Source organism: Cygnus olor, chromosome 16 (genome assembly GCF_009769625.2).
Source record: "Cygnus olor isolate bCygOlo1 chromosome 16, bCygOlo1.pri.v2, whole genome shotgun sequence".
Taxonomy (NCBI): Eukaryota; Metazoa; Chordata; class Aves; order Anseriformes; family Anatidae; genus Cygnus; species Cygnus olor.
The window spans coordinates 4263737-4290675 of NC_049184.1; the positions used below are offsets into that span (position 1 = coordinate 4263737).

General features: G+C 46.3%; 1 protein-coding gene across 13 annotated transcripts in view; it reads right to left on the reverse strand.

Annotated features, from left to right (window-relative positions):
• Positions 1-26939, reverse strand: part of PTPRT (protein tyrosine phosphatase receptor type T) — a 565545-nt gene that overhangs the window by 441369 nt on the left and 97237 nt on the right. The window contains exon 1 of one of the 13 annotated variants that reach the window (XM_040575470.1): positions 7450-7634. The exons of the other annotated variants lie outside the window; for them this stretch is intronic. Coding sequence (XP_040431404.1) covers positions 7450-7519 — 70 coding nt within the window. The 5' untranslated portion in view covers positions 7520-7634. Of the gene's footprint in view, positions 1-7449; positions 7635-26939 lie in introns of those variants that run through there. 13 annotated transcript variants of the gene reach the window in all.

Sequence of the window (26939 nt, forward strand, 5' to 3'; positions counted from 1 at the left end):
TACATGCTTATCCTTTCTCATTACTGAAATAAGCAGCGTGCGACCCTACCACGAACACAGGAGCATTCACAGGAAGATCTCTGAAGCATCAGTCGAAGAAGAGTAACACCAGGGAAAGCTTGCTCCTGTCGTGTTTTAGGCTCTTAAAGTGTCAGTGACTGGCAAATGTAACAGTGAAATTCACACTTTCCAAAGCAAACGTGGAATTGGTTGTTAGTAAATTAAAGATATTTGCATCAGCAAATACTTTTGGTTTGTGAAGAGAAGCTCAACCAGTTTGATAAAACACCACAGCGCAGCTGAGGAAGGACAACAAAAGCCAGGCACTGCAGCCCATGTTGTGGCCAAAGGGCCAATATTTACAGCAACAAGCTCTCTAGAGATAATTTTAGCTGACAAACTTACTGCCATCACCCCTGCCTTCTCCTTTCCATGACAGACATGCCCTGGACCTACAAGCATCAGGAACAGCATCCAACTTGTGAGCTGTAGCTCCTGTCTGCTCCCCCAGTCCTGTCCCATCAGGCTCCCCTTACCTTTCCCATTTCTTTCCATGCTTTGTCCCTTCCTCTTCCCACTGCCATAGCCCCACCACACACCACTTCCATCACCTCCTCAGAGCATCCCCCTGCCCCAAACATGTCAGCATCTCAGCTGCCACCCTCACTGCTCCCATTTTACAACTTAGAGATGAAAGCCTTCTTCAAGGGTACAAAAATGAGGCATTTGTGCCTCTGAAGCATTTAACACAGGTGGCTCTTCAGCTATTTCGGAGATGTTACACAATAAAGCAACCAAATTAGGTTTAAAACAATAAAGAGAAGGAAAAAAAGGACTGTCTATTAAAGATGCTCACTGGGGGTACAAGCTGACAGCCAGCTCTCAAGGTGCCACCAGGCTTCTAAGCATCCAAAGCACGCAGGTCTTCCTGCCAGCCAGAAAGGCAGGCACATGGAAACAGAGCAACTCGCACAGACAGCATCGGGAATAAGCCCAGCCAGGTTTACACAGGTGCTGTTTAGTTCTCGGGAACAAAAACTTCATTTCTGAAGATATAACTTCCATCCACAAATTCATAAAAAAATACCAAGACATGGCATATTTCCACAAGAAACAACTGACTGTGGTGGAAATAGGTTAACACTTCAGTTTCATCACCAACTGCTTCTATTAGGACATTTAATTTACACCTAGAAATACTGAATGAGATTTAGGCTGCTGGCACTAAGGCGGGGACATGCTGACAGAAAATCCCTGTTCTGGAGAGGTGAACCATCAAGTACAGCACCTTCCCATCTTGCTGACAGAAGTACTCTTCTGCTTACCCAGCAAGTACTGCTGCAATTCCAGTAAATATTCCTAGAGCGCCCCACCTATAGCAGGCACATTCCATTGATCCTCTTCTTCCCCCCAGCTTTCAGCCATTCTTCTACTGGGTATTGACAGCCCTGTGGCTCTTTCACCAGACACTCGTACCATCAGTCATCATCATTGTCTTAAAGAGAACCGCACAGCACAGATACAATCCTCAGCTTGGTGCTTTCTCGTTTAAAACAAGAGGAGCCTGAAAGTACTATGCACACAGCCGCTGTACTTGCCTATTCAGACCTTTCTTTCCATTTGCAAAGCTGCTGCCTTTGTCCCTGAGGAGCTGACCTTTGAGTTGATACTCAGGGAACAAAGCCGCACAGCCATGGGACCCTCCAGGAACAGGGCTGGCTTCAGCAAGTCACCAAAAGCACGTTTTGAGAAGAACAGACCCAGTACAGTGCGAAGGCCTACTCCTACTCAAGCAGGTAATAGCATTTTCTTCCCATTTGAGAAGGGATGATGCCCACATAAGAGATGAATGCTGGTTTAAGTGGCAATGCTGCTCTGCACAGTGCCACAGAGGACGAGATGAGCGGAACTCGGCCGTCGCTTGCCTAGCACGGAGCTGTACGGGCACAGTCACTAACTCACAGCCCAGGGCTGCTTCCCTGCAATCCAAAGTCGCCCCTTGGGATCAAAGCCAAGATAATGACAAGGCCATACATGAAAAAAGCCCATGGTAAACTCCACTCGTTTTGTTACGTAGGATGTGGAGATGTTTCAGCTAACCACGAGCTGCGATATAGGACACCGAGTGCTTCCAGCACACCATAGGCGGCACAGCTGAATAAAGACGTTCACATAACTGGAGGCTGCTCAGGCTGCAGCACTGCTCAGTGCCCACACATCATCAGCTGTCAAACCCCACAGCCTGAGAGATCAACTCAATATTCAGGAAACAAGAGCCAGGTCCCACCCGCCCAGAGCTCACAAGCAGCTTGGGCAGGAACTACACGAGCTGCGCCGCTCCAAGCCGCAGCACAGTTCCCTGAGCCCACCTGAATCCCCACACCTAGAGTCCCCGAGGTCTGTCTGGAGAAAGGAGGAAATCCAGCAAATGCCCTTGGAGCGACTGACAAGGGCTAGTTAACAGAAAACGAGAAAGCCAGAGGAGGCCAAGCACTAAGCACACTCTTCCTGGGGTTTCTTGCTGCCCCTTTGACTGGGGCTTGTTCACAGGTAGCTTACGCTCCCCCGGAATTATGTCATCTTTAATTAACCAGGGCTTTAAGCAACACTTACAGTCACCATCTCTGGAGGTCCTTCTTTCCTGTAACCGGCTGACCATGCTGTCTCTCCTGGAGCATGCCGTGCCCTGCCAGCCAGCCTGCAAAGCATCGGACATCTCCAGACCACGGTGATGGATAGAAGGTATTTACCAGATATTAAAAAACAAGTGGGCCTGATTAAGTGATGTATAGTCTGATTAAGACATAGTAATCATCCCTCCTACCATGAAGATATATGATCTTTAGGGCTTGCATGCAGTAATGAACACCAGAAGCAATTGCTCGCTATGTTGTTAGCAGTGTGCAGAGGGACAGGGCCAGGCGGTACAAAGCCCGTACGGATGCCACGACTGAGCAAGTGACATCCAGAAGTAAGAGGCAACACAGGGCCATGGAGGTCACAGGTCATAACATAAGGTTAAAAAAAACAAACAAGTATCATCTAAATGAAGTGATATCCAAGCAGTGCCAGACAGCAAACAGGGAGCGCACCAGCAGCAGAAAAATAAGAGAACTGGGAAACGTGAGTGCCACCAGAGACAAGTGACTCCTGTCCAAATACTGCAGCTTAAATGAGGCAAATAATACTGCTCCATAAAATGTTCAGAAACGCCATAAAAGCCAAGCACACCAACGTCTTCCCAGAAACGACACCACAGAAGCAGGAAGCATCAATCCAGGAGCTGCTCTTGGTGGAAGCGGAGTGCTCCGGTACCCCAAGGAGCCCGGGCTACAGCCCCAGCGGGTCCGTAACAGCAGGCGACCTCTGGACACTGCTGTTCTGTAAATCCTCTGCGAGGAGAGCCTCGTCCATCAACACACCTACAAGCACGTTTTTAAGCTTCAGCACATTGCAGCTGTGCATTACAAGACACTGGGGAAACACACTGAAGCGGTTTCCATAATAAATTAGGAAATCTCTTTAAAGGAAGTATGCTTTATACACAGATACAGTCCTGCTGCTCTTCACCCAAATACCATGAGTTTTTAATCAATGCCAGCTAAGCTTCAGGATTTCTACAGCAAAACAGGGGAGTACTGGTATTCCTATTGCTCACAGGAGCAAGCAAACCCACATACACCCCCACCACATTTTGGTAGCTGCATTTCAGACATCTCTGCTCTATTTTTTAGGAGGTTTCTGTTAAGTCAGCCTCAGATTCGCTCATTGCCAAAATATTTGAACTCGGGTGCTAACGTTGCACACCTCTCCATTTTATGCTCAGCACTTCCCATTGAGGCACAGAACAATGCCTGCCAATACATATCAGTGTACCTCATTTATAAAATTATAATGGAAGTTACCAGCCGCATAACAACTATTATGATAAATAACAAGCTTGAAGAAAACCAACACAGACTCAGCAGCACAGCAATCCTATGCTGAACGCTGTTCACAAGGACTGTCAGTGCAATGCTGAACAGATCGGTATTTTTTTCCTCCACTTAACTGGATTTTATATACAAGAGTAGTTGTTCCCGTAAGAAACAACCCTTGTGCCTATTTTTCTGAGGTTCACGAAGCCTCAGACCTACATCTTTACCACTATACAGGTTCCCATGGTAACAGATGGCGGTGCCTTCTAAAAAAATACTATTATGTTCTAGAGAAAGTATCCCAAGCCGTTCCCTTAATATTGCAGAAAGCTGGAGCACGTGGGCCTGCACAGAGAGAATTAGAGACTCTGAAAAAGTACAATTAAACAAGGAAAGCAGAGCTGAGGGGCTTTCAGGAGGGTGGGTGGTAGAGAAGAGCTCTGTTTGTAAGGGAATTGCAACTCAGCCTCACAAATGCCTTTGCGCTCCGTGACCTTTCACAGCCGCTGTAGAAACAGGCCGTTTCACAACATCACCTTCTTAATAATAATTGTTAGAAAACAAATCAAGGCAGCCAGGAATGAAAAATAAAGTTGAATCGTAGTGCTAACAGTTCCCCAGAGGGAGCAAAAAGTGATTATTTAGTTAAATGGCTGCATTGTTAACAATTGCCACACGCAGGAGCTTACTCAAAGATCCATTTTTCACTGCCAATTTACCAACAGCAAAAATCCACGACCAAATGAACTCGTAGGAAATGAATTAATTTTCCTCAAAAGAAAAAATTCATCTCCCCTCTTCCCTGCCAAACCGCACGTAACGAACTAACTGCCCCAGCTTCACGAGGTGCAGCAGCCTGCAGGCGGCCGGCTGCACACCCGAGCATCCCGGAGCTCTCCCACAGCGAAACAAGCAGTAGGAAAAAGGAAAGAAAATTAAAATCAACACTGACATCAGAAGAAAACCAAGCGTCCAAGCTGTCTGGTGCTCAGGTGAACAGTCCCAGCGTAAACCCACCGTCCTACTTTCCCCCAATGTCTTTTGCAGCTGGGAATGACTTGAGTCTGTTTCTCCACTCTCTGGCATAGAAAACACACAAGAGACTGGAGCGAAGTGCCCAGCAACTGCAAGAATATTCCGTGTACTCCGTGGGAGAAATGCCGCACACGTGCTGGCTGCAAACAGCATTTCCCCCTAAGCCAAGTGCCTTTATTTCTGTGATCTTAAGGAATCAGCAGTTACTAGAATTACCTGGTGCTACTTCTATTTATTCTGAGGAGCAGCAGAGGAATTAAATCAGCACCTGACGCTAAAGCTAACAAAAAGTTTAGAACTAAAAGCATGCCTCTACTTATAAATACATACAGAGCCCACGTGCAACTGAGAGCAATTGCTGAGGAAAAGTTATAAATAGAGCAAAAGCGACATTACATAAGGAAATAAATGTGAACCAGCTTCCTCGGTATGAAACTAGATACTCCAAGCAAGAAGCCATCAGCAGGCTGCTGTAGCTTTGGAATATTTCTGGTTTCACATGTCGTGGGTAACACAAAGAAGAAACTGTGTGAGTCAGGCAGGAATTTAATGCTATTTTGCCTCAACTCGTGGCTTTACTACTTGTTAACCCAGCTGCCAGGGAAGAAAATAAATTTAGGGAACGGCCAACTTCTTGCACAATGGTTTTTCGGGATGTTCGACAAAAGGCTGCTGAACAAACAGATTAGGCTTTGGGAGGAAAAAAACAATCAGGAGAGTGGAAGCATCTGCATCCTAATCTTATGGAGACAGCACCACCCGATGGACGATGCGGGGACGCACCGGTGGCTTCCCTGCTGAGGACCCGACAAACTTCACCGAAATTTAGGAGACAAAGTGCATCTGAGCAGCTTTTTTTTTTTTTTAAACCGCAAAACTCTCGACTCTATGGACAGAGTAGGGACCGCTACACTTAGACTCACAGCCTAAGAGGAGGAAAGTTCTATTTAGCTTAATTCACACAAGCAGCTCAGAAAGATTAAAATAAGCTGTCCTTGTTTTGAATGGTAAAAAAGTGCACTGAAATAGGAGGCAGAAGGTAATATTAACGATTATGAAATCTCACAGTCACTATTGCCACTGAACTGGTGATGGAAAACATTTAACGGCCTTCTGAAAATAGGGATTTGCCAGGTGTTTAAGTTCCCATGTGTTTAGCTCATATTATATTAGTTTCCCTCAAATTGTTTCTGCCCCCTAAGAAGTTTACCGTTTTCACAGATCAGCCTTTTTCCCAAGCATCTGGCTAAGTGATTTATCAAAAGCCAAGGATCTAATCTCAACTGATATGGCAAGTGTCGAGAAGACAAAAATGCAGTTGGAAGAGGAAGAAGAATAGCTCCACGTACTGCTTACTCAGTGAAGAAGCTATTTAACTAGGTTAGACTTCCCAGCCTCTCTAATAAATCAGCGGACCCGTGTGGCTGCCCAGCAGCACACGCAGGGCTGTGGTTTCCCAACCCGTGCTGACCGATTACAGCAGCCCCTCCGCTGAGCTGGGGGCTCCTGTGCCCGGCCGGCCCCTCAACACCAAACTTTTTTGGCCAGACCGCACTGGAGATAATTTGAAGGTATGCACAGAGCTGGCTACATGCTCAGCATCTGCTGCTCTGCGCGCCAGTTCTGTTCCAAAGCAGCGAGACAAAGTCATTGGAGCTCCCCGAGTCCTAAGCACGATCCATCGCTGCTTGAGACGAAGTGGGCTCCGGCGTGCTGCAGGCAGGGAAGCGAGCCTCGAGCACGGAGACTGCTCGCTACCAAGCAACATGGCACAGGGAGGGCTGATTTCCATTAAATATACAGACAGAGAAGGTTTTGACCAAAACTTGGAAACCTAAATACAGCAAGTCTGAGGAGCAGGACACGACAACTAGTTTCTAACAGAACGAAAAACCAGGGAGAAAATTCCGTATTACAAGAACCAAGGGAAGCCCAAAACCAGGCGGATCGCTGCTTTTACCCACGAAATGGCACGGGGGGGATAAACCTCGCACCTGGCGCCCCCCAGCAATGCGAGGTGTGCCCGCAGGAGCCGGGGGTGGCCCCGCTCCTCCAGCCCGGGGCCAGCCCGAGCAGCTCCCGCAGAAAGTTCCCGGGGCTGCGGGAGGCAGGGAAGGAGCCGTCGGGGAACTTGGGGAGAGGCGAAGCCCGCTGCCCGACGACGAGGAGGAGGAGGAGGAAGGCAGCGGCTGCTCACCCTCGCTAGGCTCCCGTAAAACCGGACTGGAAGCGCTGGGGGGGGGCAGGAGCAGGGGTGACGCTGCCCCCGTACAGACAGATACCCGGACAGGCACAGACAACTTCCCGAGCTGCCGCCCCCCCCGAACACCGCCGCGACCCCGGGCAGCTCCCAGCACGGAGCAAGGGAGCTCGCCCCGAGGCTGCCCAGGGCCAGCCCGAGCTCCCCGCTGGCTGGGGGGGGGGGGGCTTTGGGCGAGCTCCCCCTGCGGGAATTAGGAAGGTGGGGGGGGGAAGACGACGACCCCGGGCCCCTCACCTGCGAAGCCCTGTCCTTCCGCCTTGGGCAGGAGCTGCAGCAGGAGGAGGATCGCGGCGACGCCTGGCATCCTTCCGCGGGCTTCACCTGCCCCCCCCGGGGCCGCCGAGCCGCCGCCGCCCGCCCCGCATCCCCCGCACCGGCGGCCCCGGCAGCCGGAGCCGCGGCGCTGCTCGGAGGAGCCGCCGGAGTGGCGGCGGGAGGAGGCGCGGGGAGCGGCCGGGAGGCGGGCAGGGGGCGGGGGGGCTCCCCCCGAGCCGCCGCAGAGCCGGCCCCGCCGCGCTGGGGGCAGCGGGCAGGCACCCGGAGCCCCCCCCCCGGCCCCTCCCCTCCGGGTTAAAAGCCTCCCTCCGCCGGGGGGGTGCGGGGTTTTTCCTCCTCTTTTTCCTATTTTTTCCCCTTTTTCCTGTTTTCTCCTCTTCTCCCTTTTTCTCCCCCTATTTTCCCTCCTTTTTCTTATTTTTCATTTTCCTTCCACTCTCCTTATCCTTATTTTTTCCCCTTTTCCTATTTTTCCTCCTTTTTCTTATTTTTTTTTTTTTAACCCAAGCCCAGCTGCGCACACAAAACCCTGCTCTGGGCAGCAGCTGAAGCACAGCACCACACCACCGAGCTGCCCCTGTCCCCAATTCCGGGGGGGGGGGTCCAGTGGGGGCCACATCCACCATGGCTGGGGGTACAACCGCCCCCCCAGCTACAGCCAGGCCCCGAGAAGCTGCAGGTCACAGGGGGCCCCTTGTCAGCAGCGGCTTACTCGGCATTCAGGGCTGAAAATAGTAATTTTCATCATTATTCACTTTCAGGAGAGTTAACAGCTAAATACCAAGTCACGCCATGTACCGCCACGCTCGGAGGCTTTGTACACGGGCAGAGACACAATCTGGAGCAAAACGCTAGGAATCGCTTTCCACAGGCAACTTCTTCACCAAAAAAACATGCCTGGTAAGCACAAAAATCGGGACACATCAATAGCGATCAGCCACCTGAGCTCGGATTTGCACGGCGAGAGGAGAGCGATGGCCACCTCGCCCGGGATAAAGCGCCTCTTTAATCATCAGCACAACAGGAGATTATTTCCGACAGTAACTCAACTTCCCAAAGAAATTCCAGCACTGCTAGGTAGGCTTTTTTCCCCCGACTACTTGAGGTTTAATAGAACGCTGCTTCCTCATTAAATGTAATGCTGCTCTCGGGGCAGTTTCGTCTCCCCTCTCCCCGTGCCTCCTCTGGCTCCTTCCTCCCCCCTCCTCTCCCCCCCGCCGCCTTCCCCTCCGGCTGCCCTGGGCAGCCATCAGCGGGCATCCCACGACCAGCACCCCCAGCTCCCTGCTCACAGAGCTGTGTTGGGAGGGCAGGGAGCTGTACCTGCCAGCAGGACCCAGCCAGCAGTGCTGGGACCAGCACACAGGCTCCTCGTCAGCTGGACGAGCTCCTCTGAGCTTTTAGGGCGCTCTGCAGGAGCACCCCGATGTGCTGCCGGGTCCAGGCCAGGTCCCTGCCCCGGGAAGGTGGCTGGGGCAGGGCGCTGCAGCCCATTCCTGGGCCCTGCGGGCTGAGCAGCGGGGCCACGGCACCCTGCAACAGCAGGGAGGGGACACCTGCAGACAAAGCACTTGCCTGGCTGCCCCACTGACCAGCTCACCCACAACAGGTAGAGAAGACTCCAAAACCACCACAGCGTCGTTCAGGTGAGGTTTTAGCACTGCAAGATGTCAAGGTTGGCATTTTGAAGTCCCTGTTAAAGCATTTCACATCACAGCCCTGGTCGGGTCAGGTGAGAGCAGTTCCCTGCCAGCCAAACCCCACCGAAGGGAGCCCTCAGGAGCTACCGATGCCCCACCTGCTGCCCGGGGGAGGGAAGCAGCAGCCAACAGCCACCAGTGCAGGTGACTTCAAGTCCAGAGCAAAGCCAGGGCTGGCACCCGCATCCCACAGCTTGTTTCTTGCCGAAGTGCAAGGCACTACTTCCACTGGTGCAACCTTCCTTTCGGAGAGCCAGCAAGAAGACCTACAAAGAGATGAATTTACGAAGAGATGAACTTCCTCTTCCAAAGGGCGCGCTTGTTCTGCAGAGCAAGCTGTTTATTTACCCTCTCAGAAGAGGGAAGAGAGGAGCTCCCCTGCCCACTGCTGAGGCCATGTGAGGGCAGCTCCACTGCTGCAGGGTGAGGGCCTCACACACCTTGCTCACGGGCAGGATCGCTGCACCTCCACACAGACCAGACAGAAACAGGGGGCATGAGGAATGCAGATACTAGTTATTTCACAGTAGCAAAGGAGTAGAAACAGATGCAGAGCTACGTTTCACTAGCACCAAGCACCCCACTGAGATAGCGGTTTGAAAGGTCTGAGCATCCTGCTCATAACCAAATCCCCACCATTCCAAAAAAGCCCTCCATCACTGAAGTGCAGTCCTTTCTGTAGGTGTCAGCATCACTTCAAAAATTGTGGCGTGCCACTGTCTTCTGCTGAGTAAACGGGACAATCCCATAAACAAGTATACAACTGCAGATAAAGGGAAAGCAGAGCACAGAACAGAGGGACAAGGAGATGGAAAATGTCTCTAAGCTAAGTCACAGAAAGGATCCAAGCAGTCAAGCAGCGGTGAGCAGGAACTGCAGAAGAGGCTCTCAAAGTGCTAAGAACAGAGGCGTGAACCACAGAGGTGATGTCGAGAGTTGAAGAAAACAGAATCAGCGGGCAACTTGCAGAAAGCAACCCTAAATCAAGTGATCCCCACTTGTCTCCACATAAATTCAAGAAGCAGCACAAGCGAGCCTACAATGTGTTCAGAACAACAGCTTCATGTACTGATGTCCAAGGAGTTTAGGGAGTAGAAAGCAGAGAAGCTTTGGAAGCTTCTTCCAAAGAGAGGTGTAGAGGTGTTAACCTCAGAAGTGTGCATCCCAGGCAATGTAAAGGCACTGGAAGATTGGATCCTTACCTCTACAATTAGTAACCAGAAAGGTTAGAAATGAACAGCCTACAAGGGTCTGGAGAAAGGACTGTTTGGGAGGGACAGCCATGTCTTAAACATCAAAAAGTGCAAAGAAAGAACTTAGGCTGAGTTAAACACCTTATAAAAGGCTTGTCTGAACACAAATCCACTTTCTTGTGAGAAAGAAAAGAACAAGAACAAGAGAAGATGCAGGCTGATTGCAGAAGAGTCAGGATAAACTGAAGTTACACAGATATTAGCACAAAAGAGCCAAAGCCCGGTATGAATATTTCAGTTTGATTCCTGTTCATTACAATGCTGAGCCAGTACCAGCCTAATTGCAGAAGAGCAGACGCAGTACCCATACTGAGCGAGGGGAAGGGATGCGGCCAGTACTGGAGCCACGCGCCTTCAGCAGCATCCAAGGGCCTTGGCAGAGTATTACAAAGGAATAAAGTTGAGCTCAACAAAATAGGTTAAAATACAATACAACCGAATGGAAATTAAGCAAATCAACACCCCACCCCCCAAATTAAACAGGTAATTTTGTAAATACAAGTGTGATCAGGTCACGTTTATCAAGATTTTACCAAAGCATCCGATGGAATGGCACAGAGAAAAACCAGCTTTACTACAGAAAAATGCAGCGAGGAACTGCCCTGACAGAAAGGTAGCAAGACACAGGGCTGCAAGCAGTCTCCGGGATGTATGGTTAACAGGGTTCCTTTAAGAGTCTTGTTAAGGTTTAATTTTTAGATTAATAACACTGGTTGTCTTCCAATGAAGTGTACTGATGCCACAGCCAACAGCCATCAGTAACACAAGAGGACTGTAACAGGCGTCAAGACAACAGCAGTGTCTTTGAGGACTGGATGGATAGTAGAGGGATGAAATCCAGCCATAAAGTAAAAAAGTTGCATTTCTGCAGATCAGCAATGAGAACACATGCTGCAGACCAGGAATATATTTTTAAAAGACACGCTAAAATAAAGACATATTAAAATATCTTTAAAAGACGTGCTAAGTAAGTAGTTTACAGCCCTGTTTGAAGCTCAGGGGTTCACTCGGCTACAACAGCGGTTTGACAAGTCAAACAAACCAGGGACAAGCTGTGCTCCAAAACTGACACGAAGCAACAATTAACATACCTGATGTTATATGTACATATATAAGCAGTGGCCTTTGCAGCTATCACAAAGAAAAGCTTACAAAATGGTCTCCCTAAATCTTTCTGAGATAGTGTCCTATATGACATTATCTTGTAAAAATAGCAAAGAGGAGCTCTAATTCCATCCTGGGTGTATGTTAGCATCACTTATTTTGCTGTTACTAGCAATTCAAGCAAGGTCTCAAGTGGCTTAAAAAAGAAAACATTAACATAAGTTCTAAAGTTTTCTTGAGCCTGTCGCTTGAGGCTTCTTGACTCCACAAAACTGTTCCCTTACTGTGTCAGATAAGGAAATGTAATCCTTAGGTTTTACTCACCTGCAGACGATACAGCTTGCCCCCGGAAAACAAAGTGCTGAACAACTGGAAGCACTGCCACGTTTTGACATTAAATGAATTTAACCCCCAAGAAAAAAAAAATCTTCTCATGGACTTGAATCAATATATGTTTTTTAAATATTTAACAAACAAATTAGCCTTTAAGTATCCTTGTCTGCTACCAGGTTAAAAATAGAAACGTGTCCCCTGTAGCACGCAGCATCCCTCCTGCCTCCAACAGAAAGCTGGCTCAGGCAGTGGCCAGGCTGCTGCTGCCCCCCATAGACAACACAGCTCCTAAAATAAGAGGAATACTCTGCAACCTGTGCTGCTTTTAAGGATAGGAAAACATCTTTTTGCAGTTCAACGTACTACTTTGGTGATGCACTGGACACAAAAACATGCCTGCAACTGCAGTACCTGGGCACAGGCAGAGTCCTAGAGATGCCTGAGGAGCTTTGTTCCACAACCACATCACTTCCCCCACCAGAGCACAAAAATCCTCCTCTGCCTCGATAAGGCAGATGTGATGTTTGGTACGCAATCAGCCTAATACAATTTGGAAAACTTCTTTTCCTCCCCTGGGGCAAGTATTACACATACAAATTTACAAACACACCCCCCACGTGCAGCTTTCAGCACAGAACTACCTGTTACACAATCTCTTACAAGTCAGCCAGAATTCATGGAAGAGAGCAGCAGGTAAAACTCCCCTATAGCTCAAGGGGCAACGTGAAGTTTCCATTTCCTTCTATCATACCCCATAAATCTGGGTCTAGAGCATGCTCTGCTAAGTTTTGGCTATCACAGGTGTGTGGAAGGGCACTAAATAAAGGAAACCAGGAGAACAGCACAAGGTGTTGTGTCACTTCCAACTTTAACACATCTGTCCTTCCAATTTAAATTTATTATTAAAAACTGTCTCCAGCATTGTCTCCAACCCTCTGTTACACGTGCACACGTGCCCACGCAGGCAGCCCACCCCCAGAAAACAACAGCCCACACCACATTACAGACAGAGGAGCTAACAGCAGGCTAAACTCAGCTATTACTGGGGAGGAGACCCCTGCCCAGCTGCCTGTACCCTTCAGGTGTTAACTTGGTGGGAAGGAAAAATAGGTGATGCATCAGCACATTTGTAGATAACTATGTGCATAAATACAGACCCCAGCTGTCTTTTTTAATCTGGTTACATGATGAAATCATTAATCGATGTCAGACACATGGGCATTGATCTCTTATGCCTCATCCTCATTAAGTTTCTTCCTTTCTGAATAGAAAAAAACCTGAACTGCCCACCATCAATTATTCACAAATACAAGTTCACCTTTACACTAACACAATGACACTTTCCAGGAAATGCCAAAGCAGCCCGGACGTAGCAGTTTATCTTGACAATGGCCGTATCATGGAAAAGCAATATATTAAATAATGCAGGCAGACAAGCAAGCAGAAAGGTACAGCAAAGCAGCAGCGCTGAAAATGTCAAACAGCCCAACAGCTCTTCCCCATTAGCCGGGGATTTTGAACTTGGACATTTCCTGCATTATATAGGGAGACCAGGGGCTTCAGTGTTGGTGTCCTCTGCTAAGTGTCTTTGCAAATGAAACACCTGTTTGAGACTGCAGCTCAAAAATTTATAGATAATGAAACTGCAAAGACAGCTGTAACGCACAATAATTGGTTTGGTGTCTGCAGCTTACCAGTGTGCTGTTTTTGGAGGGCTGAACAGCAAAAAAGACAGCAGCTGGGTCTCTGCCCTGCCTGCTGACGCCAGGGGATGAGACCCTGTGCAGGGAGAGGCGATATTCCCTCTGGAAAACACCTGAACGCACGCAGTGGAGAAAGCTCATCGCGTGCAGGTCCAGGTAACAGGGAGAGAGAAGTCAGAGCCAGCCAAAAGGGAGCCCCCATCAGCAGCACAGCTCGGGGACCGTGAAGAGCAGGAGCAGATGCACAGCCAGGCACGGGGGGATTCAGCACCAAGCACCCAGCATAGATGCTGCAGCGCTTGCAGGAAACCACTGTATCTGCTGAAAGCAAACCCAAAGGACAAGGCTGACGCTGAGGGAACACGGTGTGCAGGGAGAGATTTGCTTAGCAAACTTTTTTTTAAACCAACACTTTCCAGATTAGCAAATTTTCAGTGTTTTACTAAGTCCATTATTCTAGCACTACTAACAGTGCTTCCATGGTAAAGAACAAAGACGACGGATGTTGGTGTCATTACTGCCATCTTCTGACTCAGTAGTACCTTGAGCATATTTTTCTACATAAAATATTTTTCCAGCAATTGTTATTTTTAGCAGTTTTCAGAAGCACTGCACAGGTACAGCTCATGCTCTACCAGGATTTCATTGCGTGCACATGCTGTGATGCCTTCCGAGCACCAGTCCTTAACACTGCTCCTTTTTCCCATTAAAATCCTCCATGAAAGTTACATTTGATGCAAAGTTTTCTTGTATTAACACCGAAATAGAGATCTGGGTTGCATAGGGATCACCAGCACACGGTTACATTTTACTCAACATAATTTTCCAGAGGATGCTGCCAGCAGATGGGGAAGCAGGTGCCTTCTCGTTAAATCACAGGGTACAGGAACAACTCCTCCAGGTAGGGCACAAATTTGTTGCTCATCTCCAGAAATAGATATCAAGTTTGTCAGCTCTAAGGAACGGAAGCCAAGCAGTTGCATTCCAGTTAAGGCTACTCCAGTGGTTTCTGGAGCGCTCAGCAGCACAAGCTGTTAACCAGCATTTCTAAAAATTTGTGGTCAAGGTACTTCAAGATCACTTAAATTCGGGAAAGTGATCTTATTTGAGTTCAGATGCAACTTCTCTGCTTTTGGGAGCTTTCTTCCCCCAGATATGACGACCAACCTCCCTTACTGCCATAACAGAGGTAAATAACAGAACTGGGGCGATCACACGAGCACCTCTGGATCAAACCATATTCCCCTGCCCAGTACAGGTTTTTACCCTTTGCCATGGACCTTTTTTTTTGAAATAGAAACTTTTCCTAACCCTTGTGCTTCAGCCTCGCATCTAGACATGCCATTAGTTTATCTCTACCAAAGGGGGTTCTGCTTAGGAAAAGGTGAAAGAATAAGCCATGCTCAGACACTGCACTCTTAGAGACAGTAAATACCCCATCTACAGGGAAAAAATAAGCCAGCTGAGGTACCTCAGCAAACTGGAACAAAAAACCCTACAGATATTTTGAGCTTTCTAGAATTTGTACCAGCTTTTTTCCAGCTCTATGCTAACATGGATCAGCTCTCACTTCTTCACTCTGTTTTCTTACCTTAATTCCCCTCACCCTCCAATGCATTTCCTTCTGCACTCTCCCTCCCCCTTTATTTTACTTACCTCAGGTGAATGTATTACGAATAACAGACCTCACACACCACGTGCTGTCACCGCAGCTAAGTTTTACAGGGCTCAGCCCAACACAAGCAACAATCAAGAGCCTCGCTGCCCTGGGCTGACAGGGGTGGTGAGAACAGGACTGCCCCCAGGGGACGGCTGTGGTTGTAGGGCAAATGCATTCGTCCCGGGAAAGAGCCTCGTCCTTCCTCCACCAGCAGCACACTGAGCCTGGAGCTGGAAGCTCCAGAGAACATCAACTGGGGCATAGGAACAGGGGCTGGGTTAAACCAAGCCATGGCAACACGTGTACTTTGTCACATCTGTCCCCGAAATAGGGGCTCCTCTGGCACAGAAACCCCGTGGATACAATGCTAAGGGTAACGGGCCCATCAGGAGCAACCCCGGTAAGCGGTCAGTAATTAACACGGGGTCTGTCAGAGGGTGACAGGGCAACCAACACTTCTGTCCCCACTCACCAGGCGTTCACGCTAACAGCTCTGCATCACACACTGCTGCACCAATAAAGCCAAACAACTCGTCCTTAGGAGCCAAGCAATCGATTAGGAAGAATATTGGGTGATATTGTGGCCAACACTTATTAAGGAGGAAGAAAGGCTCAACCTGGTAACCTGGGCTCCCCCAGTCACCAGCATTAGAGGATGTCCTACAGCGAGGGCAGAATAAAGGGGCCTTGGCTTGTTATGAGCCTTTATCTCCCACTGAAGTCTTATAGCTATTCTAATTACAGCTTTTAAAAATAAAGCTAAAATATAGCTATATACAGGCAGCTGAAGTCAAGGAGTGTCATCCCACAGAACAGGCCAGTGAATACAGCCTGGCATCAGGCATTGTACCCAGCCAGTAGAAAAAGACGCTTATATTTTGAGGCTGGACTTCATAAAACTATTAAAAGAGCTGCCCATTTCAGATAAACATGTGAATGAATTTAGCTTTTCAGCTTCCTAAGTAATCAAGTGTCTTTGCCTTAGTAAGTGCTTGTAAAGCAATCAAGAACTGACACAATAACCAAATGTTTCCCTAATACTAATTATGACTCTTTAGAAAAGACTCCTCTAATGCTAATTTTTCTACTTGAAAGCCGGTCTTGCTAGTTATTAGATATTCTTCTTGCTATCGCTATCAGTAAATTATTAAACAGCTGACCAGGCTTTGTTTTAAAATGATTCTCTTATGAAGCTCCCTAATATATTTACCATGAATACTGAATGATTCTGAGGCCTCTAAGGACACATGAATGATTTCTATTTACTACCTTTAGCAAAAAGCTTGTGTAATTAGCAGCAGGAATTTCACTTGAATCACTCGAAGCTACTAGTGATACCTCCAGTTCACTTGCACAGGGCCACAAAGAATAAGAGAACAAAAGCTCTAAGCTTTTAATGGGAGAAAACATTTCAGCCTGGGAAGTCACTAAGTGGCCACGCACTCAGATGTGCGAAGAATCAGTCCCCTACCAAGAGCATGGAAGTATCTCCGTAACCAGAAAGCATCAGCCTTACCACCTAACAGAGAAGAGTTTTATTGAGTTCCCTATAAAAGCATCTAACCTCATTCTCAACCCTCCTGCTACCAGGCTGTATGCCTATTGTACTCCCACTCAGGTTAAGAATACAAATTCCTCTGGTTACACACATGACATATAGGCATACCTACAGGGTTTTTTTTAAAGCTGCTTTTTCAGCCAGCATCCTTTTACACACACTCAAGCACCTACCTTTCTAATAACCCTGCTAAACAGAGTAGTATTGTTATCTCCATTTTACAGATGTCAAATGGAAGAGGTCAAGTTCTTCCTGCACACAGAAAAGGTACACAGCAGAACTAGAATTAAACACTATAATCATTATTGCTATTACAATGCCATCAGTATCCTTATCGGCTTATGGGCCACAGTAGTCAAACAAAAACCAAGGAATGAAAACAGCAAACAATCATAGTTCCTTTTCCAGAAGCCCAGCTCGCAGTAAGCACACAATATATAAAAATGTTTCAATTATGTGTTTACAGCAGCCACAAACAGATGGGCTTTCCATGCATCTGAGTCATTTCACAGGACAGATGCATGCAGCAATCTCACCACTTTCTGAAAGTAGCTCGTTGCACTGATTTCATACTTGGGGTTTCTTCTTGTGCTGTTGGTTAGCTTCAACCCACACAGATCATCCAGGGCAATCCTGCCTGCAGCTGACAGTCACGCTGCGTAACAAGCTGGAGTGCCACAATTTGGGTACTATTAACACAGAGCAGCATTCCATTAAAACAGCCACTTTTCAGGCATGCATATTCTAAATCTCATGAAAGAAAAATTATTTCATGAGATCTCACAAAACAAGAGTCATGCAAAGGAACTCAGAAGCAAGAGCTCTCCACGAGCATATTTACAAGTTAACATTTACAGAAAAAACTTGAGCATTCATCCAGTGTTTGTTGCACTATTTCTATCCCCGTAAGTAACTGTAGGCAATGGTGCAGTTGAAACCACTAAGAGTTGCACACCCGGGAACCTAAAAGGAGCACTGTCATTGATTTCTGCAAATACAAGATTGAATTCAGATCGGATGCTTAAGTAAGAAACAATCCTTGGCCAGGATTTCATCTTACCTTTGACTTGAGGATCAAATCTACAAATCAGCTCTCCAAGCAAGCCATCATACATTAAAAAATGAAAACAAAACTCAGTTGTACCAAACTTAAGGTCCCAAAAAAACCACCACCACCTGACTCCAACACGCACTAAGCCTCAAGGCTTTTTTTTTTTTAGTCCACCCTCCATGGAACAAATTCATATTGATATAATGCCACCAAGTTCTGCTATGGCATGAAAATAATCGGCCTGGAAATTGTGAAGTTGAATGTTCTAGCTCAGCACTCAATATTTTGGTAGCTGTAGTAATTGCTTTCTGTTGGAGCCAGAAATAAGCCTGTTAAGTCTTCAGTAAAAGCAATACCATGACAAGTGAAGTTGTAAAAGCACAACTTCCAAAATCTATATAATCAGAGAAATCTCTGATGGGAACGTTTTGCTAACTAAGTGTAATACCCATACAAGCAAGTGCCTTTCCAGTTAGGTGTTTCACCAAGCTTTGACTGCCCTGGCCAGCAGCAGAAAGGGATTCCTTCTTTTTCACCCACTTAACAGACCCCCCACTAGGGAAAGGACAAAGCAATCAAGAAAGAGCAGGTGATATTGTCCAGTACCTCCACCTACATAACACCCCGCATTACAGGATCTCAGTCTAGTTAAAAGTATTTAACTTTCCCCTTCCATGACAGGCTAACCGTTTTGGGCTTTGAGGTTAAACAAGCCAAAGATAATACTTTATCACAGACTGAAATAACAGCAGCAAAACAGCTGATGGAAGGCAGAAATCTTCAGTTCTGCTTCCCTCTGCAGATAGACAAGATTTCCTCTGAACTTAAGGGCAAACCCACAGCACAAAACAAGGTTTACAAGATTCTGTTCGCCCCACTAATAACAGCAAATTAAGTACTCCTAACAATGAGAGGCAGTAAAACCTCACTCAGCCCTCTACAATACCCAGCATCTCTTCCACCCCAAACCCCAGACACCCTGAAGACAGGCAGTGCAAAATGTCCCATCTAGAGCGACCCAGTTTCATCTCCTCCTAATACAAACACAGGTTTTGTGCTCCATGGAGGTAAGTGATAGACAATTGACTGTTCAACACCAGAAAGCAACAATTTACAGAAGTGGATTGTTACAATTCTGGAAGTGATAACAGAGCCAGAATTTTCTCATTGAAAGTCAACAGCACTTAGGCATATATTCATGACATTTGGAAAAAAGAGAAATTAGGCTGGGAGTTTAGAGAGACTCAGAGGTAGCATTAAGCTTCCACTAAATCCCAAAGTTAAGATGAATTCCCTTAGGTGACATTAAGAAAAAGAGACTTCTTAAAAGTTGATTTGCTCTAAAACAATGTTTTAAAAGCAGTTTCCAGCATCAGAATTAATGGCTAGCCAACACTTGGCTATCGCGTGTAATAGATCAGTTGTATATGGCATTGCAGCAATACCCAGCCATTTTCTTCCCTCCCTCCCATCAGGGCAGCTTTATCATCACCACCTCTGACATGGTTAACAAGGAGCCGACGTCCCTCTCAGCAAGAACCGGGAGAGGAAATCCATCCTGCTTCAGCTAAAACCAGAGGAAGCAGCTCAGAATAAAACTAAACGTTTACAAATGAACAAAGGGCAGTCAATGTATGTTAAAAGCTACAAAAATGTAGAATAACCGATAGGAGAATCAAAAGACACTCGGGAAAAATTCATGGTTAAAGGGCTGAGTATGATAAAGTCGTTGTTTAAAAGCATGATGGGATTTTATCATTGGCATAGGTCCATTACTGCACGGGAAGGGTAAAGTTATTAATGACAACAGAAGAGTTCAATAAATATTTCTAGTTTGCATTTAGAAAGAAACAGGAGGATATACTCGATACACTTGCATCACTTGAGAAAGATGAAGCACTTCATTCTGCAGTTGCAATCAAGAGCAACTCAGAAGGGATAACAACAGGAACTTACTGAAAACACCCTGGGGCATGTTTGATGCCCTGGTACTGATTTTAATACATCTCTGAAGGCTGATAGCATCATACCAACATCCAAGTAAGGCGAGCAAAATGACTCAGCTTTGCAAAAATTGGTAAGGTCTGGGCTAAGTCTTGCACAAAAAGGACAAAATAGCCCTGACTACTTATCCGAGGAAGAGTTATGGGACAGGAATCTACAGGAACTTGGGTTGAGTCCCACTCCTAAAATTGACCTCGATAGACATATTCCAAATGTTAAACATGATATATTCCAAATGTTAAGGTATTTGTTTTAATGACTTACATCATTCCTACTGCAGAACTGATGCCATAAGCTATAATGAAAGAACACAGTAAGCAGTAGGAAGATGATTGCTTTGATTGCTCCCCCAAAATGGGGGTGATCCAGGAAACCAATCAGGTTGAGTTGTAATAGAGTTCTCTAGCAACAGACAATAAGCACATCAAACAGCATCATATTTATCAATAATCTCGTATAAGCCCAAACACATTGACAGCAAGTGTTTGAAGGAATCGTAAATGATGATGGGAAGGACAGTCATGTAAAGCAGCCTGGAGAGCTTTGGTATGTGCCCATCCACTCCCACAAAGTTACACTTTAGTACTATTTTGTAATTTTGTACTACACATTATTTCTAGAAAAGGTGTCAGTACTTGAGGAAGGGGAGATTCTGTTCAGGAAAGCAGTCAAGAAGGACTATAGATGAGTAACAAAACCAGTACCAAAGCTAGCCAAGCAACTTTAAAGCAATGAGGCTGCCCAGGATATATGAAACAGGAAACAGCAAGTTAAAAACAATCAACAGCCGCTGCCACCACAGCACATGGCAGAACAGACACTGTTACTGGAATGGTGAAAGCTGATGGCCACATTCTGGTAAGACGTGAAAAAAGAGAGATGGTATGGCAAGTATCAGAACAACTGTTTTAAACCAGAGGAGAGAGTGTCTTATGATGGATATTAAGAAAGATCAGTCTGTTTATTTCATCAGAAAAGATTGAAAGGGACTTGATTACAGATGTGTCCTTGGGGACACGATATCAGCTAATAAAGAGCTTCTTACTGCAATAGAAAGAGACATGACAAGAAGCAATCTTTGGAAGGCCAAGCCAGGGAAGTTCAGGTGTTTGGCGAGTTCTGCTCCCCTCCGCAGCATCCAACCACTATGGAATAATTCCCCACACCCCCATTCCCATCCTTAATAAAAATTACACCTTCAAGCGCAGAGTGGCCATTAGGGATGCCATATCAGGTGGCTGAAAACTGGGCTGACAGCTTAACTCTTAAATACAGTGCACACAAACCAAAATGGATTTCTCCAAAGTCAGCAAGCTTACATCTACCGAAACTCATCACTCTAGGCCCAAGCAACACTGGGGTATTGCCTTGATGAACAAAGCTGGTTTCAAGATAAGTTTCTCTATTAAGAAGCTAAAACTATATACAGAGTAAGTTCACAAGCATCCTATTATTCTCTTCTGTACCCGCAGTTTGTAAACACACACTGCTTTGTCTTACTTTGCCCAGCACGTAGTGCCTTTTAGGAAGCAAAAAAAGAAAGCAGCCTGTGACATTTCTGCACCTTCATGAAGACGTATTTTATATCGCTAATACCAACCTAGTGAGAAGACTCAGTAAAAATAACAAATAATAAAGAGCAATCAGAGCATAAAAGCTCCCTCCTCGACTTCACAGTTCACCCACGCTCACCGCACAGAGCCTGTGCTCTGCTTTCCCCCTGCCCCTCTCCCCCAAGCCCCAGCTCAGTCAGTTTGCTGCAAGCTGAGGGCTGTCCCAGAGGCTTCAGCTAAGCACATACACCAGCTGTTCAGATCATTTATAAGTGCTGTATTTTCCAAGCAGGTGTATATTTCTTTTTTTTTTTAACGCTATTTGGACTCTCTTGTAGCATCTTACATGTGGAAGATTCGAGGCACACTGCAAGCACTGATTGGGTACATCCACAAGTGCATTTGTCTACCTTCTCCAAACTCCCACTCAGTTCAAAACAGGACTGAGGAACGCCGTTTTAGGAATATATTTCAGTAGAGTACAGGGTGCTTTTACCAGAATTTAGCCTCCCTGTCAGCCCTCAACTGCAATGTTGTACAAGCTGGGTTCCTGGCAAAGGCAAAGCCATTAATCCTAATGGCAGGATCCTACTGTTGAAGAAGTTCATAGCATGCCAGCATTGACCTGCAACTCTTTTTCCAGTTCCTAAAGGCATTCTGTAACCTCTCCCAACCCCTGCCTGTACAGCACCTGCCTTCACTGGAGCCAGAGTCCAACTCTGGTGAGCAAAAAGCTGCAGGATGTCACATACGGGGACTTCCAAACAGTGGTTTGTTCCAAACAGTGGTTTGCAGAGCTCTCTGGATCCAAGAACTATTTCTAATGCATCTCTAAAATGCACCACTCCATGTCTGTTCTCACTGACAATTCTACTGGAAGTTTCTAGAATACATAAATTAAGATTAACAGTAGATTAGTGACAGACAAGGGTTCTTCCTATGGCAGCTCAGCCACTTAGACTTGAACATGATGGGCTTAAGTTGATAGTCAGGGAAAGAACGCACTCCTGATCTTCTCCTCCCCTCTTCTCTCCCCTCTAGTCCTCCCCCAAAAATTTCACCACTGTCATGACAGCTTCTCAGCCCCCTCTTGCAAAAGTCCCGCTTGCCTTTTACCATTTAGACTGGTCACCAGGTTAAGACTGCTTGGTTTAGACTCTAGGAACAAACCTGCACCTTGGTCAGCACGTGACTGATCCCAGTTCTTCTAGACGATTGCATTTCAAAGTTACCACTTCTGCAGCAAACCTGCTCTTTGAACGAAAGCACCAACTTCAAGCCTTTTTGTACCCACAGTTGTTCTAGAGTGAGTGAGTAAAAGGAACACTTCCTTAAAACACCTTACCTTGTCCTGACAATAGGAAGATACTCTGTAGGATACTCTGTAGGCTGCTGAGTTCGGGAAGGATAAGAAGGGCAGTTATTCATCAGTAAACCACAGGCATCCAAACTTTTGCTGAGTTTCTGAACTTCCACTCGAGATGAGATGGATCTGGCATTTTCTGCAATGATGGATTTTGCTTCTCCTCTGAGGTAACCCCTGGGCTAACAAAGCAATAGTCAGTAATAAGAGATTTATGCCTTGGAGGGGCACAGGAAAAAAAAGCAACACTGGAGTGAATCCAAGGAGCAAGGAGACAAAGCTGCCTGCGCACTCCAGGTTAGGTCCTGTGGGTACCCAGCAGAGCTGCTGCACATCATCAGCTGATGAACTGGATTTCTACTGAATCTTTAACTAGTTTCTTCTCCATATAAAAGCAGCAAGATAAGTCACCAGTTAAATTGACTAAGCTTTTAAGAGCAAAAATAAATTGAAATAAAAATTACAAGGATATTTAAAATATATAGTGCATGCTATGGAATCATCCTGTGCCCTTCAAAAATTCACCTAAATAAGCATTAAGAACAATAAGATAAAACTTGATACAATTCACAAACAGCCGTACTTATAGTCTCCATGAAGAAAGTCACCAGGCTCTCCAGGCTCTTATCCAGCATAAGAACACTGACCTATTGACTATCTTGCCCTGTAAACTTCTAGTCTTTCTTACCAATAAAAAGAATAGAAAAGGAAATGGTCAAAGAATTTATTTAAAGAGGTACTGCATTACTTCAAACAGATAAACCCAATAAGTGTGAGGATTTTTGAAAGGTTACAGGGAAACCAAATCTTGATTTGAAAGAAAAATGCCATTAGAAAACCGTGATATTTTAAGAGACTAGATTAATATATTTGATATTTTGAGAATAGATTTAGCAATGCAAGGAAGTTAAAAGGAGAAACTGAAGGCTGCCTTAAAGCAACAAGGAAGGAAAACACATGGCAGGCTGTCACTTGTGCTTTAAAGTCCCTTTTATCCGAGACAAACACTGACACAGGCAAGCAGCTGCTTGCAGTAGAATGTGAGCAGAGAGACCCCTCACATTTGAGGGACATGCATCCACAGGATGGCTGTTTTACTGCACTTACCTAATTAAATCGTGTAGTATAATGAAACTGAAGTATGGTAACTGTGACCCAATTCAGATATAGATCGGTACGAGCATATATTCGGTCTGCATATCCGTATACACTGCAGACAAAAAAATTCGTAGCCAGCTCTATGATATAGAAGAGATGTCCACAACACTGTAGATTCATACGTACTGATAGGGAATACAGCTACAAAAACCATGCAAGATGTCCATTGGTGCCATGGCTTCAGGCTAAACAACACTTGCAATGGCATTTGCAATATAAAGTACTGAAGGAGCACTTACATCTTCTGCTTTAATTTTTGCCATGCCTGACTTCAGAAGATGCAAAGGAGAATAATCCAGCAGCACAGTACAGCCTGCATTAGTCAGGGTCTGAGCAATTAGCATCCTTAATAAAAACTGCTTGAGGATAAGGTATATTTGGAGGAAAAAAATTTAAATTATCTAATTTTGATATGCTCAGGATTCAAAGCAACGCTTCCTGCTGCCTTCAAAGCATCACTGAATGTCAGTAAGAGGAGAAAAGTATCGCCGTGTCTCTTGTTACAACATACATTCATTACCATCTATTCACTCAAATGTCATGTTGTTTCACCCTCTCATTCCTCCTCCTCCTCACCCACCCCAAAAAAGTAGCCCTGTCTGATTAATGCGTTGTTGCAATTTCTCTGCTGGAGACTTAAGGCAGAGTCCTGCACTGTGCTGCAGCATGATGGAAGGGTGTATGCACGTATGTACACGTTATAGAGAACAGAGCATATAATAAAGATAACCTTACAGATGTTAGATTTACCCCCGCTATGGTATAAAAGCAAAAAATCACATTGTATTTCCAACAGATAGCACCACTTACACCTGGTAATGTAATCACAGCACCACGGAATGACATTACAGAGCTGCACAGGGTTGCTCACTTTACACAACTGTCAATAGTTACAATGCCAGGAGTCCAGCAATAGACGAGCGTGTAATGTATTCTGAGCTACAGGGCTTGGAAAATTTACTGAATCTATTCCAGCTATTGAATTGTCATAAAGAGCTCTGTCAGACTGATGACATTCATCAGATCAGCCCGATCTAGCAAATTTATACATTATCCTTTCCCTTTCTTCTACTAGCAGAAGAGCATCACTAGGGATGGAGAACATACAAGCACATAGATGGGTACACTTATCCTTGAATTCCTCTCTCAATTAGCCTCTAATCCTACCCAACCACAGGATTGAGTCAAGGAAAACAAAGATGTGAATAGAAATGAGCACCTTCCAGTGAGACAGCCCCAAACACTTGTCTTAGGCAAGTACCCTGCTTTCTAGGAAGAGAAGAAAGGAACAAGAACAAAAGCACGATACATCAGAGTGGGGTGAAGATCATACCTTAATCATCCCCCCAGCTTTCAGCCAGCTGGGAGAAAAGGTTTATTAGTGAGGAAAGACCTGTTGGTTAGTAACGCTATTTTGTGACTATGAGAAATGGCACTGATAATTGGCAGCTCATTTTTAAGGGCACATGAAGTCAACTGACTTGTCCATTGCCAAAGGGAAAGCAAGCAATGAGTTTAAAAGAACACCAAAACCTACAAGTTGCGGCTCCTGGCCCCTGTGAGCACTGCAGCACCATACCCGCAGTCGCAGGACAACGCAGCCGCACCTCTGCTCAGACCGGGGGCAGCAGAACCCCATCGCCTCTGCTGCTGAAGCTGCAAGAGATAAAGGATCCACTGGGAAGGATTAAGGGCTCCTCTGTGCCAAGTGCTGCTTCCTTCCCCAAAACGCTGTCAACTTACTACAAGACAGAACAACTCACTGAAAAGCAAACATGGGGCCTGGGGGGAAGATCACAGCAGGGTGATGAAGACGCTCGCCCAGCTCATCTTCGTTCTTCCAATATGCCAAACAAGTGCCAGGGAAGTAGCAGCTGTATTTCACCACCCAGGTTGTTCTTCAGCAGAAGAACGCATTGCAAAATAATTCACATGGGCAAAATTCCCTACCTGCAAAGCAGCAGTATCTTCTACGGGCCGGTGTGCACACAATGCCCATGACTTACCCAACACTGAACCTTGCCCCACTGTATAAAGGTTACAACCATTTTTTGTGACATGGACACAGACATCAGCACACCACTCGGACCTCTGGGGAGGTGGCGCCTGTGTGCACACAGTTCGGTTCTAAGGATCTCCTGCAGAACAGGGAACACGAGCCAGGAAGGCTCTAAAACACATTGATAACTGCATACATGGCAGGAGATGATACAAAAGGAACGTGAAAGCTGGCTGCATTTATCTGAAAGGACAAAACAGTTGGAAGTATTTCCAGTTATGGAAGTTGTACTTTAAGAACTTTGTCATTTCAATTTTTCTTCTACACTTTGTGGTGCTCTACATTTTGCAAATTCTTATCTCTTCAGCCCAATGCCACAGGCTACAGGTCTGGAACATAGCCCAGTTCCCATTTTAGTCATAACAGAAAAAGGAAAAAAAATCATGTCATAGCAGAACTAAGCACTGCCACTTCCATCTCCATAAGGCTCTGCAGGATCTTCTGGTTCACTAAGCAAATGCAAATCTGAGGGGCATCTTCTGGTGCTGCCGCCACTTCCTTCTCCATCACCACTGCTGTTATTTGTCTGAGGAACTCCAGCTGAGGATGAGGATAGCAGCACAGCAAGTTGCTGGCTGCCAACCAGAGAACAGCAGCTCTGCAGCCAACAAAAGCCCGGGGTCCATCCTCTTGTTCCTCCAGGATCCTCCACTGCAGCTGGTGGACAGGAGAGCAGAGCTGTCCGTACCAGACCCCACCCCAGCAGGGTCACTCTGCTGTCCTCCTCTGCCCTGGGCAGCTCCCAGCAGCTCAGGGGGCTCAGCAGAGCCACGAGGTCAGGTCTCAACACGATCTGCTTGGCACCGTTTCCTTTCAAGCCAGGTTCACAAAAAGTCATATCGATTTATAAGCTCAAAGTGTAACAGAGCTCCTCCGGGTCTTCCCAGGAGCCCCCGTGGTCAGTGCTGGGGGAGGGGTTGGGCACAGCCTCCCACGTGGCTTCAGGCTG